This window comes from Podarcis liolepis (genome assembly GCF_965112155.1).
Source record: "Podarcis liolepis genome assembly, chromosome: 8".
NCBI classification, from domain to species: Eukaryota; Metazoa; Chordata; class Lepidosauria; order Squamata; family Lacertidae; genus Podarcis; species Podarcis liolepis.
The window spans coordinates 88,911,550-88,932,177 of NC_139560.1; the positions used below are offsets into that span (position 1 = coordinate 88,911,550).

Genomic DNA, 20,628 nt, shown 5'->3' on the forward strand with positions numbered 1-20,628 from the left:
TATCCTTATTTCTGTATACCTGAAGGAGCATCTCCACCCCATCGTTCTGCCCGGACGCTGAGGTCCAGCGCCGAGGGCCTTCTGGCGGTTCCCTCATTGCGAGAAGCAAAGCCACAGGGAACCAGGCAGAGGGCCTTCTCGGTGGTGGCGCCCGCCCTGTGGAACGCCCTCCCATTAGATGTCAAGGAAAGAAACAACTATATGACTTTCAGAAGGGAAGTTTTAAATGTTTGATCTTTTATTGTGTTTTTAATCACCTGTTGGAAGATGGCCAGAGTGGCTGGGAAGGCCCAGCCAAATGAGCGGGGTATAAGTAATAAATTATATTATTATTATTATTATTATCATCATCATCATGATGATCACCATCCTGATTCTTGCTTAGGAAAACATAATCACAGCAGTGGGGGCAGCAACTGAGTAGGTCCTATTTTCCTGACTGCAGTCAGGTCCCCCTCAGTCTGTACAAGGGAACGGAGCAAATGCTTCCATTTTCTTGCCCGCGACAGAAAAGAGAAGCTGTATTAGGAAAGCCTGAAGAAGACACGCGGAAAAGAGCACGTGGAGGAGGAGGAGACGACGGCCAGGCAGCCCCGCCGCCCCCGGACCAGGCTTGGCCTCCGGGCCCCCCCCCTGGGCTTCGCCCCCCCCCCGCGCGCCCCTCCAGGCCCAGACCTGCTCGCCCGCCGCTCGCTCGCCCGGGAAGAAGCCGCGGAAGAGGAGAGCTGCCAGTCAGTCGGAGCAAAAAGGGGGCGGGACAAGGCGGCCGATTGGGCGCTCGGCACTCGAACCAGAGACTGGAGAAGGAGACTAGGGGCGGGAAGGCGGTGCTTCGGCGTCTCTCTCTCTCTCTCTCTCCCGAGGCCGGAGTGTCTCGCGGGGCGACCTCCCCTCGGTGCTGGAGGGCGGAGCCTGGACCCGCCCAAGGGAGCCCAGCATCCGGCAGAAACAAGGACGCTCTTCTCGCGAGGGGTGATGGGAGTTGTGGTCCGGCTCCACCAGGCGGCTCGAAGGCCCTGCGCCGGCCAAGCCCCGCCCTCTCACTTCCGGGGTCGTGCATTGGAAAACCAGGCCGAGCCCCAACCGGAAGGCGGGTAGTGGAGGGAAGCGCCGCGGAGAAGCGGGTAAGGCTCCCTGGCAGCCCCGGAGAAGAGGGCAAGCGAAGCCTCGCCTCCGACCTTGGCGCGCGGGATTTCAGGGCTTAGGACGCCGCGCGCCTGAGCATGTGCAGAGCGCTGCCTCCGCCCCAGAAGGCGCGGCTCCTCCCCAGGCCCGGGCCCGCGAGGCGGGGATGAAGCGCCTCCCGCCAAGGCCTCCCTTTCCGGGCCGAGCTCCCTTCCCTCAGGCCCGCCCCTCCCGCAGGGCCTTCTCGGGGGTGGCTCCTCCCTGCATAGGGAAGCCACATTGGCTCCCTCTTTGCTGCCTTGCTGTTTTTGTTATAATTATCTGTATGTCTTAAACACACACATATGTTTGTCCTTTAATGACCCCCCATGCTTTTAGCTAAAAGTGACTTGTCTATCTGAAGTTTAGATAGATTTCGCCTGAGTCATAATGTAATGCAACATTTTCTGGTAGAACGCAGCTGGTGGTGTGGTGTGGGGAGGGGAGGGGTCCCCTTGAGAACATAACTGAAGTCCCTACTCGCCACAGCTCAGCACAAGAGATACAGCTTGCAATGTTTGTACCAGAATATGGTACAGTTTGATCTGATGTTTGTTTGGATGTCTTATGGCTTCTTTTTACTGAGGCTCTTAAGTCTAACAAATGCTTGTGGGGTGGGCAAGGACATTTGCCCTCCTAACCAGCTCTCCCAGTTCTATGCTGCAAACCAATGTGCATCTGTGTGATTAAGGAAGATACGGCAAGCCGTGGTGCATGACCCCCACAGGCCAGCAGTCCTCCAAGGACTGAGAGTGCACAAGGATTTAACATTCTAATTCTTTAGGACCAATTGCATGCACTGATTTCCTTGGCTGCCCATACTGGTACCATTTGCTTAGATCACTGTCAGAAGCATTTCAAACAAGCACAGATTTCTAGAGATTGAATTGCAAAATCTCAGCCTTACAGCCCATAAATCTTGCTCTCAATTGGGGTTAGGGATCTTACCTTTCTTTGGCCAGATCACTCCATATTTACATCACCTATACAATCCCCACCAACATAGAGCTTTTCCCGTTGCAAGATGTAACTTCACTTCATCTTGCTTCTGCAAGGAAGCTTCTTGAAAATCCCATATTTAGAAAGGCATTGTCCTTGTGGTATAAAACAGGTTGAAACCATTGCACGTTTTATTTTACTGTCCATTTTTATGCTGAAATCGGCAAGAAATATTTAAATCTCATGCTGAAAGAAAGGTTTAATTGCCCTGATTTATCCAAGGTTTCCTTTCTACTGACATTATGGTGAATGTAGCAAAATTTCTGAGAGATGCCATGAAATGATGTCACTGTAAGACTTGAGAGGCACTTTTTAACCTTATGACGTCTATCTGTTTTATCTTAAAGTATCTGCTTTCATGAACAGATGCTAATTTTACACTTTGACTTATACTTGTAACCTGTGTATGCCAGTAAAGGATTAATACTCAGGCCATGGGCCAGTCGATCATCAGTCTGCCTGTAATTTCAGCTCAGTGCATTTATTTATTCACTTCTTGTTCACTGTAAAGAAGTTAGTATTCCATGCTTAATAATGTAAATTCCATGCCACAGAAATCCAGATTCCATACTAAGAAAAGCCAACCCTTACTCTAGGCTCCTGGAATTTCAACAGCCACTGCCCATCACACTTTGAAGCATAGCTTTGCATCTATAGTGGCTAGTAATGTGATTCTCCATGAATATGGAAATTTGAGGTTATTAAGACACTTGATTCTGTGGACAGTACCGTGTTATGTACTTAGTCTCCCCTTCTGTAGTGCTGTGGGGTGGACACAGTCCTCATTGTGCCATCTCTTGACCTTTCTTTTCATGCTGTTTTTAAAAAAATAAATAATAATAATAAAAGCTCTCGATGGCTAACCAGGATATCTCTATAGTGACACTGACTTTTAGTTGTTGTTTTTCTTTCAGGGAGAAATGTTCAAAGCAGACCTGAAATGGCTTCCGTGAATTTTAGATGTATCCAGGCATCTATTTCTAGAATGCAAGCATGTAGGCAGCTACTAACTCGAGGCACAGCCTTGAACCATTTTGGCCAGCAAATTAGGCAGTTCAGGTTATGTCCCCATGGTTCTTCAACATTGCGAATAGTGTGTTCAGTCTGTGGTTTTCAGTGCACGGCTTCTAGAAACTACCATATGGAACTGGGAAATCACCCCGGCTATGTTACGGGAATGGTGCAACTCCATGGAGAAGCTGGTAACAGTGTAAAATCTGGCAGCACGTGGACAGATGAACAGGTGTTTTTGAAGAAGTTGAACTGTTTCTGTTCATACAAAGACATTTTCAGATTTGTAAGCGCATTTGAAAGTTTATCTGACACCATGGTGGCAGCTGTCCTTCAGCGGTTGTGTGATGTTCAACTGGAGGACAGTATGCTGAATAATCCAGAAGAGGTGATGGAGGATGAAGTCTTCAGGTCACTTTGCTTCCAACTGGAACAAGAATCACGAAGCCTGTCTGAATCTGGTCTTGTAAATTCACTAAATGCTTTGATAAAATTACGTGTGGATCCCTGGAGTACCTTGATGGTTCGTTTGGTGTCAGAGAGCCAAGAACGTCTTGATAAAGGCCAGATGACTATTAGAAATCTGTGTTTTCTTGGAGAATCCTTGTTCAATCTAGAGGGTCCAAGTTGTGCTATTCTGGAACAAATTATGGACCAAGTTCAAAGTACAAACCTGGAGGACTGGAAGGCTGATGAAATGGCTATGGTCTACAAAATGCTGCAGCTGGGTGTCGGGGAGAGAGGAAAGTACCAAGCCCTATTAAACAAAATGAGCAATTTAACTGTAACTCGGGTTCCTCAGTTCAGCCCCGAAATGACAAGTACAGTGTTAAATGCTCTGGTGGTTCTTGATCAAACCCAAGCCATTCCTCTAGTGATAAAGCTTTGCAAGCATTCAGTACGGCACATCCCATATTTCACTGACAATGAGCTAGAAAAGGTGCTGGAGGCATTCATTCATTTTGGACACAACGACCAGTTCTTCACTGAAGCTCTAGAAAGACATGTTGCCAAATACGCCTTCACCATGCATCCCTGTGCAGTTTCCAAAGTCATGCAGTTCTGCAGCAGGAAGCGCATCCTTTCTAAAAGCATCTTCAATGCAGTGGCAGAAAGTTTCATCTACAATGCTGACAACTTCACCACTGCTCAGATCGCTGAGCAGATTATTCCATTTGGGAAACTCAACTATTTGCCTCCGTGTGCTCCTTCTCTTTTCCAAAAGCTTGAAAGGATACTCAGCACTCGATCGGCCCAGTTTCAGCCTCATGTATTCTTGAGCCTTCTTCATGCATGCACCCTAGTTGAACGCTATCCCCTGAATTTCCTGGCAAAAGTCTTTAGTCCCTATTTTCTGCAGCAGTTGCAAGGTAAGTATATAGCTTGTCTAGGGATGTGGATGTTCAGAAGTGTCACCTCATATAAATGACATGGCCCTGGTAACATTGTTAACTCACATGGGCTAGTAATGGAAGTTGTGAATTCGCATTGGAGAACAGGAGTGGGTCTTGGAGAGACCTTAGGAAATTACATCTGCAGTAGGATTGAAGTGGGGCAGGAGCTCAGGGGCAGCCTCCCAGTATTTTGTTAATTGTACAGCAGAGTTGGTAGCAAATCTTACTTTACACTCCCCTTGGTGACTAGTAGCTTTCGTGTGAAATGAAAGCTTAGGAAATAGATTTAAGCAGCTGTTTCTTAGCCCCCCCCGTTTTTTTTTTTTTAAAAAAGGGAAATAAATTGTGTAACCATCTTTCTTGATGCCTCTGATTCTTTTATCCCAGCTGAAGGACCTGGTTTGAAGAAGTCTGTTCTTTCTCAGTTGACTCAGCTATTTCTAACAGTTACACTGGAGTGTCCTTCCTACGAGGTATGAGAATATGCCATTCCTTTTTGTGCATGTTTTGATCCTGCGCATGTTCATTCAGAATAGGCAACAGTGTTGCATAATAAAATGAGCAGCCTTAAGTAATGATGCTAATTAGTAACTGTCAATAGCAGCAGTCATACTGAATTTTGCTGGTAGCTTAGTGTTCCGTGCGTGGCCCGTTGGGCTTTCAGTTCAGCGGAGTACCTATATAAGGACCTTCCAAAAAAAGACTGCAAATAACTTGTTCTGTGCCACCAAGTGTTCCCTTGTAACCCATTCCTGTCCTTGTACCAAACTGCTTGCATATTTATTAGTATTTCTACCTGCAGGAAGAAACTGCTTATTTTCCTCTCCTGTCTTAATAGGGTCCCCAACTCCTTCCCAAGTACATTGTCAAGTCCTTTCTCACGCCAGATCGTTCAATGGAGTCCTTGGTAGACAGTCACCTCTACAGCAAAGTAAAGGCTGGTCTCACTGATCTCTTGGGGGCCCGGATATATTTTGCCTCTCACGTGTTGACACCATACTGCTATACTCTGGGTAGGGAAGCTGTTGCTAATGCGTGCCTTGCTGAATGCAAATGTTAATGGTCATAGTCCCATAATTATGAAAATTTCTGTTTCAGTGTGTAAAGTAATGCTGCATTCATCTTCAACAGACCTGTACTTTGCATGAATGCAGTAACAAACAAACAAACAAACAAACCCTTCACAAAGTTATAGCTGATCCCTGACATGATTGCTTCTCCTAAACAATAGAGTTACTTGCCAAATGCCTCCTTGCTCAGCATAATATTGCGGGAAATTCCCATGGTTGTGTGTGTCAGTATCCGGTTGACTGCCAGATACTGTACTATTCTGCAGAAGGAAAAGGGATCCTTACCATCATAGAAATCCTCTTTTGACCCATCCACCCCCCACCCCCTGTTTTCCATTCACATGCAGACTAAATGAGTTGGAAATAGGATGTAGATGATACTTTTATCCTCTTGCTACCTTTAATATTTAATGTTTTTCTATTATGAGAGATGGTGTTCTTTTAACAGATCTCATACTTTGCATTCATATCAAGTGTAGATAAGAAGCAGAAAGGCCCACATATGCTTTCCACATTCCAGATGGTAAAGAATAATGCTCAAGTATTTTGGGTGGTTTTGCCCAAACAAAAAGAGGCACAACATATATAGTATATGCTATAGAAGAGGCATGTCCAACTTTCAAGAGACTGAGATCTACTCCCACTATTAAAAAACTGGCAGTGATCTACCAAAATTGTAGAGCTTTTTTTAGGAAGTCAAAGTTGTTGGGCCTTTTTTCTTTCCTTTTTCTTTTTTTGAGTCGGGGGGGGGGGGGTAGCGCAGCGGTCTACCTCAGAGCCCTCGCAATCTTTACCTGTTGACCATCCCTGCTGTAGAAACATAGTAACTTTTTTCTTGCTCCTTCCTCGCACCAGATATTGAGATTAAACTCAATGATGAAGGATTTGTACTACCAGCTAACAGACATGAAGAGGCGTACCAAAGGTAAGCAAGATGCTAAATATAAACAGAGTAGTGCAAGTGGTGTACAATTTTCTGTTCTTTCAATTTGTGTCTTTGCTTGTTGCTTCCCTGGAGCGTCATCCCACAGGACTCCAGAAACATTTCAGTTAAACAATTGCACTGAGAGACAGACCACTTCAAAGAACTTGTTCTGTGCCACCAGCCCATGGCAAGGTGTGCTCCTCCTGTGGGATCTTCCCCTGGGGTCGAGGTACTTCACAAGATTCTGTGGTTCAAATGCTAAGAGCAATATGACATCCCACCGCAGGGAAATGGCAGCCACATAGCACCATGGAGGTTTTGTCAGGTATTTGTATTACCCAAGACGTGTAATATCCTAAAAAAACAACTATGCAGGATGTCATAAAAGTTTGATTCAAATGCGATAAATATTTAATCTTATTTTGTGTTTGATTGGCAGAATAGCTCTCTGCATTGATGATCAAAGAAGGTTTTGCACCAACAGTCACAATCTTCTTGGAAAAGAGGCCATTAAGCAAAGGCACCTACAGCTAGCTGGTTATGAAGTTGTGCAGGTAAATACTTGAAGTAGTTGGGGTGAACCAAATGGTTGCTGTTGAAAGCAGAATGGAAAATTGCAGGCAAGATAGTGTGAACAGCAGGTAGCACTGGAAATCCATATTGCTGCCTCAGACTCTCTCTTGAAGCTTGGGCTCTTAAGAGCTGATACCTACCCCCATTGAATGCTTAATCTGGACCTGGAAAATGTCAACAATTGCAGGCCAGTGGTTAATATCCTATTCCTGGGCAAGTGGCTGAAGAGTGGCAGCTGGCAAATGCTAGGATACTTCTGGATGAAGCTGGGGTTTTTGTTTTGTTTTTGGTTTTTTTAAAAACCATTTTACCATTTTGATTTGGCTTCAGAACTGGCTTTGGCACAGAGAAACTGCCTTGGTCATAACGAGATGACCTTTCCCAAGAAAGAGAAGGGCAGGGGAGCGTGGCTCTGCTGGATTCCTCAGACCTCTCAGCGGCTTTCAGTACTGTTGACCATGGCATCCTTCTTAACAGTCTGACTGAGTGTTGAAGGCCCTGCTTAGGACTGGTCCTGCTTTTATTTGGAGGAGCAGTTCCAGAGGGTGGGGCTGTTGGAGCACCGCTTGACCCTATGGCAGCTTTGCTTGGGGTCCCCACAAGGTTCCACACTCTGCCCCAGGCTGTGGAACATCTACATCAAGCAGATGGAAGAGGTCATCCAGAGATTTGGTGTCAAGTGTCACCCAACTTTATCTCTTTGTCGCTGACTTCAGGCAAGGCTATGGGCATCCTGCAACACTTCATGGTCACAGTAATGGACTAGATTGGGGTTAATAAATGGAAACTCATTCCAGATGAGGCAGAGGTACTGTTATTGGGTGGTTCACTCCCCACAGGTGAATGGGATTGCTATGAGAATTCTACCCTAGTTGTATATAATGCTTCCCAAAGATGGAATAGATATATAAAAGTAGTTTCCAAACTTCTCCTGCCCCCCATGAACCACTTGAAGATCACTCAGCAGACCACTCAATGGTTTTTCTGCCTGTTGTATCAGTTGTGATGTGCTATAGTGGCTGTGGATTGATTTTTAATTAATTTTTTATTGCTCTTTTTATTTCTTATATCAAAAACTATAGGATACAATACATAAGAAAAAATAAGCAACAGACCAATTCCTCTAATTTCACAGAAGAAAAATTATCTGAGTTTGCTTCCTGAAAAATGCTTTCAGTAATACATTCTTCCTTCCTTTTAACTTTCAGATTCCATTTTTTGAATTTGAGTCACTGAAGACCAGAAGTGATATAGTGGAATACCTGCACAAGAAAATTTTTTCTAACTCTTATAGGCTCAGCTGGTGATTGAAATAGAATCCAAATGATGCTGACAGATCTATGAAGATTGGATTATTATTATTATTTTAAATTTGGGGCTTGGTAAGCTACTGTGATTTTTAAAAACCTGAATCTTGTTTTCTGGGCCAGTCATTGAGTTATCGAATTGTAGAGCTGGAAGAGACCCCAAGGGTCATCTAGGCCTTCCCCCTGCAATACCGGAAGCTCAGCTAAAGCACCCATGGCAGATCCAACCTCTGCTTAAAAACCTTCAAGAAAGGAGAGTCCACCACCTCCTGAGGGAGACCCTTCCACTGTGGAACAGCTCAGTCCTCTAACAATACATAAAGAGAATGTGCCAAAAGGCTGGTAAAATACAACTAAATTTATTTTTTAGTGTGACTGTATTCATCCCAAATAAAACTGGGGAAAAATATTTTGTTACACTCCCCCCCCCCCGGCCCAAAACAAATTGCCACAGGAAATGCCAAGACATTCGTTATTTTCAGGCTATTGACTCTTCACGGATGCCTGAATTTGTGAGCTGAACTAGCAGTGACATTAAAGTGATGTTTAATGTTAATAGCTAGCAGGAGAGGCTATTTTGCTAAGGGATCACAGGGAGGTGTGTTAGTTATTTCTTCCCCACTGCAATTCTGATGAAGACTAACACAAGCTGCTATATTGGTGCTAATGGAAACTCCCCTTCTAGGGCTAATTCCACCATTTGGACTATACAGGGGGAAAAGGATTATATTCATTCACTGAAAAAGACACCCACATTTGCAGTGAAAGTGCTCCAACCTTGTAAGTTTCAGCTCTAAGAAGTCCTTCCCCGTCTTGTTGCAACATCTTATAAGACAGAGCTCCAGAACCATTTTAAAGCAGTTAAATGAAAACCCACCCCAGACACAACATCCAGTCACATTTGCTTGGACTCCAAAATGTCAGGTCCCTTAGACATTGCCCTTTGGCTTCTGGCCCCTTAAAGTTACAATAATACCTGTGATGGCACTAAAAGAAACATCACTGCCAGTCCAAGTGGCTCCTAAGTTTCTTCCAAATTGCTTCTCACCTCAAGCCATGGTTTTGTGTGCCTGCTTTTTACAGGTACAGGCCAAGAGCTGTAACAATAACAATACTGTATGGAAATAGAGATTTAAATATATATTTGGGGCTGTAAATCTTGATTTGAATAATTCCCTTCTTCAAGCACTAGGGCAGGGATCGCCTGGCACATTTTGAATTCTGAGAAAGTGCCATGGACACCCTTCAAAAAATGGCTGCCATGGAGGAGTGGCATAATAGGAAATTGGGGAGACTTTAGTAATTGCCATCATTCCCACACCTGGATAACCTCCGGCCTACAATGGGAAGTCTGCTATGTCCTGCTGATCCTGAGTGTGGAGTGCACAATATTGATTCTCTCTCAAACAAACACACAGAGGATGTTGCTGCCTAATTGCAACAGGGAGCATTCCCCAGTACCAGGAAAGTTACATGGTGCCCACACCACATTCACACTCAGGTCCACATAGAACCATCAGGTGATAGAACTGTAGAGTCATCTAGTCCCACCCCCGGCAATGTAGGAATCTCAACAAAGCAGACCCATACAGCCATTGGTCTGCCACCCACACAGACCTCTCTCACACACAGACCACAAATACCTGTGTTCCTTCTCTCAAAGAGCACTTATGCTCCCCCTCCCCTTCTCACTACTCAGGCACCTCTTCCTCTCGGCACCCACAGGATTTTCCCCCTGACCAGAGTGGGGAAGTAAGTGAGAGGGGTTGGAGCAGGCTAGTTTCTCACAAAAACTGGCAGAATGCTGCTTATATATTTTGCTTCGTATCTCAGATTCTAAAATACTATAAGCTTTTCTTAAAAATGAATCTGGGGATTATGGTTCATCCCAGATGCAGCAAAGAAGGCCTTTGCAGGCGCCATAACACCTCTGAATGTGAGGTTGGTGACCCCTGAACTTGGACACAGCTCCAGCCCAAGTTTGGTGGGCTGCCTTTGGCTCTGTGAACCATGATGTGCATACTGTACTGTCAAATAAATGCTTATCTTTTCCTAAGCTTTTTTATTTTGCAGATTTATCATTATCTGAGCATTCTGAATGCACGGATGAAGAATTTTGCTTTATAACTATACTAAGCTGTTAACACTATAAGACATGGTAACGATGAGATATGCAACAAGGTTTTGTTTCCAAGAATGAGGGGAGAAAAGACACATTAAGCAAAAGCATGTTGTCAGCGCCTTCATTTGTGATCTAACATCCATTGATTTGTGAATCAAAGCTCTAACCTGCATATTATTAGCATGTCATAAGAAATGGTTGAGTCTAGTACTCACAGACAAGCACATGGCTGGTTTAGCAAGCAGGATGCACTGAAAAAAGCGGAAACCCCCTTGTCATGGGAACAACTGCGCCCTCTTCCCCGAATATTGTATTATGAGCTAATGCTCCTTGTAGAATGCTGTTGTGAGCTGCTCGTTGTATAAATGTTGCCATGTTACAGGCACATTCAAGTAAAACATGCCTCACTTAATTTAGCAACCCTGCAAAGAATTCATCAGATGATATGATGCAATATTGGATTTCCCCCAAAATCCCAGTAGCACAGTACAGAAAATAATACAGAAACAAAACCCAGGCACATTAATTCTTCCCTGCTATCAATCACAACAAGTAGCCTTAGGTTGCTTCAATGTTTCTGGATGATTTTTCTATCAAGCAAGCTATTCCGTTTTTCCTGTAGAATTCCGCCTGAACGTGTTTAATGCGCACATGGTCTCGGACCAGCTGCTCCACGGGCTTGTCTATGCGTCGCCCATATTCAGAGGAGGACAAGACTGCCATAGGCCTTGCTTTTTCCTGTTAAGAAATGTTAGATGTTATTTCTGAGTATGGCAAGAGGGTGAAACTGGTGGTTAGTGCAGGGCTGCTGCCAAAATGTTCTTTCCTCCGCTCCCTGCCCACCTTGTGGTATCATTCTGTCAGGTGCCTTCCCACTTTTGATCCATATCCAGAGCAAAGGTGGAACAGGGTGGAGGGGGACAGGGTGGGGGTGGAGGGACAGGCCTGTGTCCTCCTAGTGGTGCAGCAATGAAATTGCTAGCACATTTGCAAAGCTAAGCAGGGTCTGGTCTGGTTTAAATTTGGATGGGGGAAACTGCCAAGATTTCTGCATTGCAGGGGGCTGAACTAGATGACCCCGGGAGGCCCTTCCAACTCTTTGGTTCTATAAATGGTGGTGGGTGTTTCATGGGACTGTGCTTTGGGTTTGCACTTGTGTTCTTGGTGCTCCTGGTCGCCCTCCTCTAGGTGCACTTCATTGTCGGTGTCCTTCACTGTCTATAGTCTTTAGTATCATTACTGTTGCTGGTGGGAGAGAGGAGCATTCATAAAATTGACACAGCTATGGTCCATGAAGTGGGTTCAGAGTGACCACTAGCTCTTCTTGTCGCCTCCTCAAACCTACACGATACTTAGCATTTGTAAAGCACTTTGCAGCAGGTGTGGCCGCCCGTGGCTCCCCGGCTATTGATGAACTGCCACTCCCACCAGCTCCAGCCGGCATGGCCAGTGGCCAAGTAGGAGGGGAGCTGCAGTTCTCATGACTGGGAGAACAGAAAGATGAGCAAACAGTGATTGCTGTCAAACTGCAGCCCAGTCAAGAGATCATCAATTTGGTCACCTCATCATTAATATGAAGTCCTCTGCTTTTGGCGTGTTCTCTGTCACAGCGGTGGAGTTTTTCGTCATAGCCCATGGGTCTTTTAAAGATGCAGTCATACAGGGAAACAATTCCTGGCTTAAAATAAAGGGGGGAAGAAATGCCATGCCGTTAACTGACAAGATGACATAGGTTACAAAGAATCATACCAATAAAACTGACAGATATAATGAGGTTTGGTTGAGTCTGCTGTGAGCACAATGCCCACGTGCGCTTTTCATGACGGCAGCACCACATAGCTTTAACATTCAGCCCTGATGTTGAAAATCGATCTGGAGCCGAGAACTGCGCATAGATTGGAGCACTGCCTTTGGCATTGCTACAACTGTCCCACACAGGTCGGGGCAACACGCTTCTTCCCAATTAATGTATCATGTAATAGGTTAAAGAGCTTTTGTGAAGATGGAGGCCACTGAAGCCTCTCGATAGTGACCTCCTGAGCTGCCCTTCTGTCACAAAGAGGCAGGACACAGAACTCTCCTAAGGGACAGAAAAGCTCAGATCCCAGAGGGGGGACTGTAAACAGAAGGATCTAGGAAAGGAGTAAAAAGAAACAAGAGTCTAAGGAAACAAGAACCAGCAGAATGACTCCAAGGACAAATACAGACTATTCCTTGTGAGGGAGAAAAAGCAGGCACATGACTCTCATTTTACCACTTAGGGCTCATGCAGACTTCCACTTCTCCCACCACTTTTCCCCAGGGAAAGCTGAACTTTACCACGGAACAAACGGCAGTCAGGTTTTCCAGGGATTGATGTTCCAGGGATTGAGCAGTAAAGGGTGGGTTTTCCCAGGGAAAGTGGCAGGACAAACAGAAAACCGCTTGGGCCCATGCTTTCTTGGCACAGGACAAGTGGAAGTCTGGACAAGTCGTTTTCCAAATGGGCCAGTCCAGAGCTGGCACTAATGGAAGGTTGTGTGTGTGCAAATATTGAGAAATTACCTGTAGCACAGATATAACTGCTAATAGAGAATTTGCTAGAAGAAGAAGAGGAGTTTGGATTTGATATCCTGCTTTATCACTACCCTAAGGAGTCTCAAAGCGGCTCACAATCTCCTTTCCCTTCCTCCCCCACAACAAACACTCTGTGAGGAGAGTGAGGCTGAGAGACTTCAGAGCAGTGTGTCTGGCCCAAGGTCACCCAGCACTGCATGTGGAGGAGCAGAGACGTGAACCTGGTTCGCCAGATTACGAGTCCACCGCTCTCAACCACTACACCACACTGGCTCCCTATTAGCTGCTTTTAGCTGCTTTAAATTTTGAGTTTCCTTTCACTCTCCCCCCCTCCTTCCCACTTTGTTCCTTCAGTGAAACAGCAGTTCAAAACTGGATTCCTTCCTCCTCACGACTGCTCCTTTCCCTCTGCTCTACGCACCTTGCTCTCTTGGTGAAAATAGCTGAGTTCAGGGGGATCTTTGCGTCGGGGGGGAACATAGCTGAAGGCTGACTGTGCTGAGAGTGGCAGCTGGTGTTTCCTTATTAGTTGTTCATTGATGCCTCCCAGTTCCTCCAACTCTTCCTCTTCTGCTCCCAGTTCTTCCCCATTTTGGGCTTCTTGCATTCCCTACTGAAGCCTAAAAGCTTCGCTGGGAGGCAGGCTGGCTGCCTTCAGGGCTCCAGTGGCCGCTTTTTCTCCAGCCAGCCCCCCCCCCCCCAGTCTGCTGAGTTCTTTGGTTACTAAGAGACGGTCTGTGTTAACTGTGATGTCAGACAACGTATAAAGGAGACTGGAAGGCTGAGAAAAGCTGCTTCTGCGTGAACAAAGGAGCTTAAAACCAATTTGTCTAGAGGAGATTGCAGCAAAAGTCCACAAGTATTCCTGGATCTGACAAGGATCACTAAAGCTGGGCTTGAGAATGAATTCACTGGACAGGGTCTTCCGTACGATGTTGTATAGCTTCCGAAATGTGAGACACCCACATCAATGATGGATAGGCCGGCCAGGCTCCAGGAGGTGGGGATGCATCCACCTGGAAGAGGGGCCAAAGGTGCTAAAGCAATGGGGAAGGCATTAAAGATTGAATAAGCGGAGAAACTGGACATTATTGATTTGTGCTTACAAAGAGGCTGCTGGGAGGCTCAGATGTTCCTCAGCAGCAGCTGCTATTGAAGAGCACCCGGAACCATAGAGCATTACAGCAGTTCCATGTGCAGTCTCTCTGCCCCTGATGGTGACACTGTGCCAAGATGGAGTTTAGCTTGCAGCACACATGTCCTTCCAGCCTTTTGGGCTGCCTTGTTTTCTCTTATTTCTTTGCATTGCTCATTTAAGAAGGCCCTTTTGTCTCTCCTTGCTACTTTTTGGAAATCTGCATTCAGTTTCCTGTATCTTTCACTATCTCCCTCGGATTTTGCTTGCCTTCTCTCTCCCGCTATTTGTAAGGCCTCATTGGACAGCCACTTTGCTTTCTTGCATTTCCTTTTCATTGGGTAGGTTTTCGTTGCTGCCTCCTGAATAATGTTACGAGCCTCCACCCATAGTTCTTCAGGCACTCTGTCCACCAAATCTAAATCCTTAAACCTGTTCCTCACTTCCATTGTGTATTCATAAGGGATTTGATTTTGATTGTGTGTTACTGGCCCAGTGGTTTTTCCTACTTTCTTCAGTTTAAGCTGGAATTTTGCTATAAGAAGCTGATGATCTGAGCCACAGTCAGCTCCAGGTCTTGTTTTTGCTGACTGTATAGAGCTTCTCCATCTTTGGCTGCAGAGAATATAATCAATCTGATTTCGATGCTGCCCATCTGGTGATGTCCATGTGTAGAGTCGTCTCTTGTCTTGTTGGAAAAGAGTGTTTGTGATGACTAGCTTGTTCTCTTAGCAGAACTCTACTAGCCTTTGCCCTGCTTCGTTTTGAACTCCCAAGGCCAAACTTGCCAGTTCCTGTTATCTCTTGACTCCTACTTTAGCATTTCAATCTCCTATAATGAGAAGAACATCCTTCTTTGGTGTCATTTCTGGAAGGTGTTGTAAGTCTTCATAGAACTGGTCAATTTCAGTTTCTTCAGCTGGTGCATAAACTTGGATTACAGTGATGTTAAAAGGTCTGCCTTGGATTCATATCGAGATCATTCTGTCATTTTTGAGATTACATCCCAGTACAGCTTTCACCACTCTTTCGTTGACTATGAGGGCCACTCCATTTCTTTTACAGGATTCTTGCCCACAGTAGTAGATATGATGGTCATCCAAACTGAATTCGCCCATTCCTGTCCATTTTAGTTCACTAATGCCCAGGATGTCAATATTTATTCTTGCCATCTCATTTTTTGACCACATCCAGCTTACCAAGGTTCATGGTTCTTACATTCCAGGTTCCATCTTAAAAAGCAGAGACATCACCTTGCCGACAAAGGTCCGTATAGTTAAAGCTATGGTTTTCCCAGGAGTGATGTATGGAAGTGAGAGCTGGACCATAAAGAAGGCTGATCGCCGAATAATTGATGCTTTTGAATTCTGGTGCTGGAGGAGACTCTTGAGAGTCCCATGGACTGCAAGAAGATCAAACCTCTCCATTCTGAAGGAAATCAGCCCTGAGTGCTCACTGGAAGGACAGATCCTGAAGCTGAGGCTCCAAGACTTTGGCCTCCTCATGAGAAGAGAAGACTCCTTGGAAAAGACCCTGATGCTGGGAAAGATGCTGGGAGGGCACAAGGAGAAGGGGATGACAGAGGACGAGATGGTTTGACAGTGTTCTGAAAGCTACCAGCATGAGTTTCCACTGCGGGAAGCAGTGGAAGACAGGAGTGCCTGGCGTGCGCTGGTCCATGGGGTCACGAAGAGTCAGACACAACTAACGGCTAAATAACAACAAACAACAAATAAGTTGCATAACATACCTCAGCTCTCACACCCAGTATTTTCCTGGAGCAGAATTTGCAAGTGTGGATGCTTGCACATAATATCAGCAACTTTGTTACAGAGAGTCAAACCACAGTTGCTTCCATATTGTTCCTCTCCATGCCCTAGAATTGACACCCTGTACCCACTCCTGTTTTACAGAGTCATCATCAAACTGCTTCAGTCCACTGTTTTCTGTGAGAGCTGATTTATAGTGATTTATAACAACATGTTTGTAACTCAATGCAGCTGCAGCACCAGCCTGTCTAGGTATAAAGTACTACAGTGGTCCCTTGGTTCTCAAACTTAATCCGTTCCGGAAGTCCGTTCCAAAACCAAAGCGTTCCAAAACCAAGGCACACTTTCCCATAGAAAGTAATGCAAAATGGATTAATCCATTCCAGACTTTTAAAAACAACCCCTAAAACAGCTATTTAACATGAACATTTAAGGAGACCATTGATCCATAAAATGAAAGCAAAAAACAATGCACTGTACTATAAAATAAAACAGTATTGCAGATGATAAAAATTTAAAAAAAAACTTACTTGCACTGATGATAATCATTGTTTGGATGGGGGGGCTTTTATTCATTTCTGGAGTCACAATCAATCAATCGGTAGCTGAACTGGGTTCCACAGAGTCACAAAAACAAATTAACCGAAAAAGCCTCAAAAACAAAAAATGCAAAATAAATAGCAAAAACAAAGGCACCAAAATATAAGCTCCAAATACCACCTCAGAACACTGCAATCGGAAACGGAAGCCTTGAATTACAATGGGGGGATGGAAATTAGCAGTACAACAGGAAACACAGAAACAGAAGGCTTGAATTACAATAGGGGACGCAAATTAGCAGCGCAACAGTATAAACAGAAGCTTAGGACTCAAAACATGTTCGGCTTCCGAAAAAAGTTCAAAAACCGGAACACATACTTCCAGTTTTGTAGCGTTCAGGTTTCAAGTTGTTCATGAACTAAGCTGTTCGAAAACCAAGGTACCACTGTACTTAAAAGCTTTTCAGGGTTCTTGTACCTTTGAAATTAAACACTTATTTTTCGCAGGTCATCTGTTGTTACTGCTTCCTGTTGAACCCAACTGGGAGATTAGTGAGGAGGAGAGGAACACTGTTAGTTGCTACTTGAATTGCTTCCCCGATTTGCTTAATTCTGTTCCCAGTGTGGAGGAGATTTGAATTACTGATTTCCTTTCATTACTATTTTTTAAAGAGTGAACTGGTTCTAACAAGCACTAGGGAGGCTATAGGGTGAAAGTAACCCACATGAAATACCGTATTTTTCGCTCTATAACACGCACCCGACCATAACACGCATGTAGTTTTTAGAGGAGGAAAATCCGTAGGCATGCCACCCGTAGGCATTCCCTCCATAACACGCACAGACATTTCCCCTTACTTTTTAGGAGGAAAAAAGTGAGTGTTATGGTGCAAAAAATACAGTAAGTGAAGTTGCTATCCAGTGTGGTGAGAGCCAGTGTGGTGTAGTGGTTAAGAGCGGTAGTCTCGTAATCTGGTGAACCGGGTTCGCGTCTCTGCTCCTCCACATGCAACTGCAGGGTGACCTTGGGCCAGTCACACTTCTGTGAAGTCTCTCAGCCCCACTCACCTCACAGAGGGTTTGTTGTGGGGGAGGAAGGGAGAGGAGAATGTGAGCTGCTTTGAGACTCCTGAAGGGGAGTGAAAGGCTGGATATCAAATCCAAACTCCTCCTCTTCTTCTTCTTCTTCATCCATAAGAGAGGTAACGTATAAATTGCTGCACGGCCTCACATCCACCCTGGCTTGCCTGCTCCGTCTCTCCCCTGCCTCCTCTCCCTTCCTGTCAGAAGTAAATTGTGACCTTGACAGATTAGAGAACTGGGCAAAAGCAAACAAGATGAATTTTAACAGGGAGAAATGTAAAGTATTGCACTTGGGCAAAAAAAATGAGAGGCACAAATACAAGATGGGTGACACCTGGCTTGAGAGCAGTACATGTGAAAAGGATCTAGGAGTCTTGGTTGACCACAAACTTGACATGAGCCAACAGTGTGACGCGGCAGCTAAAAAAGCCAATGCAATTCTGGGCTGCATCAATAGGAGCATAGCATCTAGATCAAGGGAAGTAATAGTGCCACTGTATTCTGCTCTGGTCAGACCTCACCTGGAGTACTGTGTCCAGTTCTGGGCACCACAATTCAAGAAGGACACTGACAAACTGGAACGTGTCCAGAGGAGGGCAACCAAAATGGTCAAAGGCCTGGAAACAATGCCTTATGAGGAACGGCTAAGGGAGCTGGGCATGTTTAGCCTGGAGAAGAGGAGGTTAAGGGGTGATATGATAGCCATGTTCAAATATATAAAAGGATGTCACATAGAGGAGGGAGAAAGGTTGTTTTCTGCTGCTCCAGAGAAGCGGACACGGAGCAATGGATCCAAACTACAAGAAAGAAGATTCCAGCTAAACATTAGGAAGAACTTCCTGACAGTAAGAGCTGTCCGACAGTGGAATTTGCTGCCAAGGAGTGTGGTGGAGTCTCCTTCTTTGGAGGTCTTTAAGCAGAGGCTTGACAACCATATGTCAGGAGTGCTCTGATGGTGTTTCCTGCTTGGCAGGGGGTTGGACTCGATGGCCCTTGTGGTCTCTTCCAACTCTATGATTCTATGATTCTATGATTCTATGATTCTAACTTATTGGGTCTGCCTTTTTTAGGCTATAAAACATCACATACTTTGATGGTGCTGTATGTATTCATGCAAGAGTCGCAATAACCTCACATTGCAAGACAAAAGTACATATAAAGTTTTAATGAGTTAAACTTACAAAAGACAATGGCATCAAAACATTTGACACATTTTGTACAAAACTGGTCCTGCTCATCTATAGTTCTTTTGAGAAGGTGGTTAGTCAGGGGCTCCATTTCCTGTCCCTGGCATCTAGTGAACACACCTTAGTTGTAGTAGATGAAGGGACAGAATTAGAGGTTACAAATTCAGGACTAGAAGGTGATATTGGGGAGCTACCATACTTCCCACAACTTTCCATGCAGCTCCAGTTTTATTGCCATAAGATATATATTTTTTGTATTTTTCTTTTTTTCTTAAAACCGTCTTCCCCAAGGTCTCAGACCTTTAATATCTCCAACTCCTGTCCAAATTTTCTCTTTTCCACTGAAGAGTTGACAGTGCAAGTTCAGTCTTCCCAGCCCAGAGCATACCTTGTTTCGGCCATCCTGGAACATTTAGACTATTAAGGTCTCTGGATACAGAATGGTGGGAGGAGACCGTAAATATGACTACAGCAACATTTCTATGTACCAGAAAATTACACACATGTTCATGGTATGGGCTGAAAGAGACTTAAGAGAAAATGGGCAATGCTTCTTTTAAAATGCGGCACTGCCTGCAGCCGAGAGCCTGTTTCAGGACACCACGTTCCCTTGTGAGAGGGATTTTGTCATTTCTGTATGTACAAAATAGGTCTGCAACTCCCCTTTTCCTTTGACGTTAATTATGCCTCGGCAGGTGCAAATGTAGCCCAATGTTTGTAAAATGTTACTGGTCTCTTCTGTGACCTGCAATGCAAGAGACAGACAAGCACACCATACTTTAAGAAAAGGAAATCTCAAAGCCTGCCTCCCTCCCTCTCCCCCCTTTGCCCTAAGTGACGTAGCAGTGAGGAAAGCCCTTCATTGGACTGTTTTACTTCACACAGGGCCTCGTTTTTGCTAATCTTAATGGACAGGTGAGTGAATACAATCACAGAAGATCCACCACAAATAATTTACACAACAGGATAAAAACAGCACCTTGAACTGAACAGATTCTAAAAAACTTTGAAATATATAAATAAAAATGTAACCCACCCCCAAGCATATCTACAACTTCTATCAATTCACAGGAAAAAACAGCAGCAGCAGCAACAACAGACAATGCTGTCATCTCTTGGAATCAGTTCCTCCATCACCACCCTGCAGCCGCCGCCACCGTCACAGCCCCAGCTCCAGAGAATTATGGGCCCCTCAAAAGAAGAGATGGGGAGTGGATGGAGTTGGAATTACTGAAAATTGCTTTCCTCCCCATTCTGCCGATGGTAGATTCCCTGTCAGCTGAGCGACCCTGTTGGATACCCACCTAATAAAAAATGTTGAAGTATGATTTTGGATCAGATTTTAACCAATGAACCTTCAACTAACCTACAAGTTGTCCCCCCCCCCTCCAGCTGTGCTGCTGCTGTCTTCACTTGATGAGCTGGGCCCCCCCTGTGTGTCATAGCCTGTATCTTTGCCTGTGAGGGACTTTTAGTGGGTAGATTCCCCTGCTGTGCAGGGCACTTGAGGAAAAACACAAATAGAAGCCAAACCTGAATTTTATCTAAGACACCGGTGCTATCCATTCTGCTGGCCACATTTACAGTGTTGCCCCAGATATCGTACTGTGGCTTCTGTGCTCCAATGACACCCGCAATTACAGGTCCATGGTTAATTCCTGTAAAGAAGATGGCAAATTAAGGGTGGTCCCCCTCACCAAATAAATATATTTTAAAATGCTACAAATTGCAGAGCTCCCTGGAGGAAACATAAATGTTTTGAAACACATATGCACATCTGGTGGCTTTGCTGTC

General features: G+C 45.0%; 4 protein-coding genes across 12 annotated transcripts in view; 1 reads left to right on the plus strand and 3 right to left on the minus strand.

The window, feature by feature from the left end:
* MTRR (5-methyltetrahydrofolate-homocysteine methyltransferase reductase) overlaps positions 1 to 1,048 on the minus strand; it is a 30,640-nt gene extending 29,592 nt beyond the window's left edge. Inside the window, exon 1 of one of the 6 annotated variants that reach the window (XR_014529607.1) lies at positions 676 to 853. The gene's annotated coding sequence lies outside the window, so the exon portion shown is untranslated. Of the gene's footprint in view, positions 1 to 257; positions 859 to 956 lie in introns of those variants that run through there. The other 5 variants (XR_014529608.1, XM_083519338.1, XM_083519340.1 and 2 more) reach the window with 5 other exon arrangements.
* On the plus strand, positions 898 to 12,340 carry FASTKD3 (FAST kinase domains 3). Its single transcript, XM_083519402.1, has 7 exons — positions 898 to 1,124; positions 3,078 to 4,544; positions 4,956 to 5,041; positions 5,407 to 5,581; positions 6,494 to 6,563; positions 7,003 to 7,117; positions 8,345 to 12,340. Exons 2-7 carry the CDS (start codon positions 3,104 to 3,106, stop codon positions 8,441 to 8,443), a joined length of 1,986 nt encoding a protein of 661 aa, XP_083375528.1. The 5' UTR covers positions 898 to 1,124; positions 3,078 to 3,103; the 3' UTR covers positions 8,444 to 12,340.
* Positions 10,673 to 13,823, minus strand: CFAP90 (cilia and flagella associated protein 90). The gene is made up of 3 exons (XM_083519775.1): positions 13,543 to 13,823; positions 12,127 to 12,243; positions 10,673 to 11,303 (listed from the first exon to the last, which is right to left on the minus strand). The coding sequence occupies exons 1-3, from the start codon at positions 13,726 to 13,728 to the stop codon at positions 11,124 to 11,126; spliced, it is 483 nt and encodes a 160-aa protein (XP_083375901.1). The 5' UTR covers positions 13,729 to 13,823; the 3' UTR covers positions 10,673 to 11,123.
* Positions 13,824 to 18,797: 4,974 nt separating this feature from the next.
* Positions 18,798 to 20,628, minus strand: part of ADCY2 (adenylate cyclase 2) — a 122,837-nt gene continuing 121,006 nt past the window's right edge. For all 4 annotated transcript variants that reach the window (XM_083519084.1, XM_083519083.1, XM_083519085.1 and 1 more), the window contains 2 exons: positions 20,368 to 20,492; positions 18,798 to 19,579 (listed from right to left, as the gene is read on the minus strand). In XM_083519084.1, the coding sequence (XP_083375210.1) occupies positions 19,427 to 19,579; positions 20,368 to 20,492 (278 nt within the window). In that variant the 3' untranslated portion in view covers positions 18,798 to 19,426. The remainder of the gene's footprint in view (positions 19,580 to 20,367; positions 20,493 to 20,628) is intronic.

Excerpts from the sequence above, each read along its gene's own strand:
- FASTKD3 (XM_083519402.1), top strand. The coding sequence starts at position 3,104 with ATGGCTTCCGTGAATTTTAGATGTATCCAGGCATCTATTTCTAGAATG. Across the intron at positions 6,564-7,002 it reads CATGAAGAGGCGTACCAAAG|AATAGCTCTCTGCATTGATG; the intron begins GTAAGCAAGATG and ends TTTGATTGGCAG. Across the intron at positions 7,118-8,344 it reads CTGGTTATGAAGTTGTGCAG|ATTCCATTTTTTGAATTTGA; the intron begins GTAAATACTTGA and ends TTTAACTTTCAG.
- CFAP90 (XM_083519775.1), bottom strand. The coding sequence starts at position 13,728 with ATGCAAGAAGCCCAAAATGGGGAAGAACTGGGAGCAGAAGAGGAAGAG. Across the intron at positions 12,244-13,542 it reads ATTTTCACCAAGAGAGCAAG|CCAGGAATTGTTTCCCTGTA; the intron begins GTGCGTAGAGCA and ends CTTTATTTTAAG. Across the intron at positions 11,304-12,126 it reads GACTTCATATTAATGATGAG|GAAAAAGCAAGGCCTATGGC; the intron begins GTGACCAAATTG and ends ATTTCTTAACAG.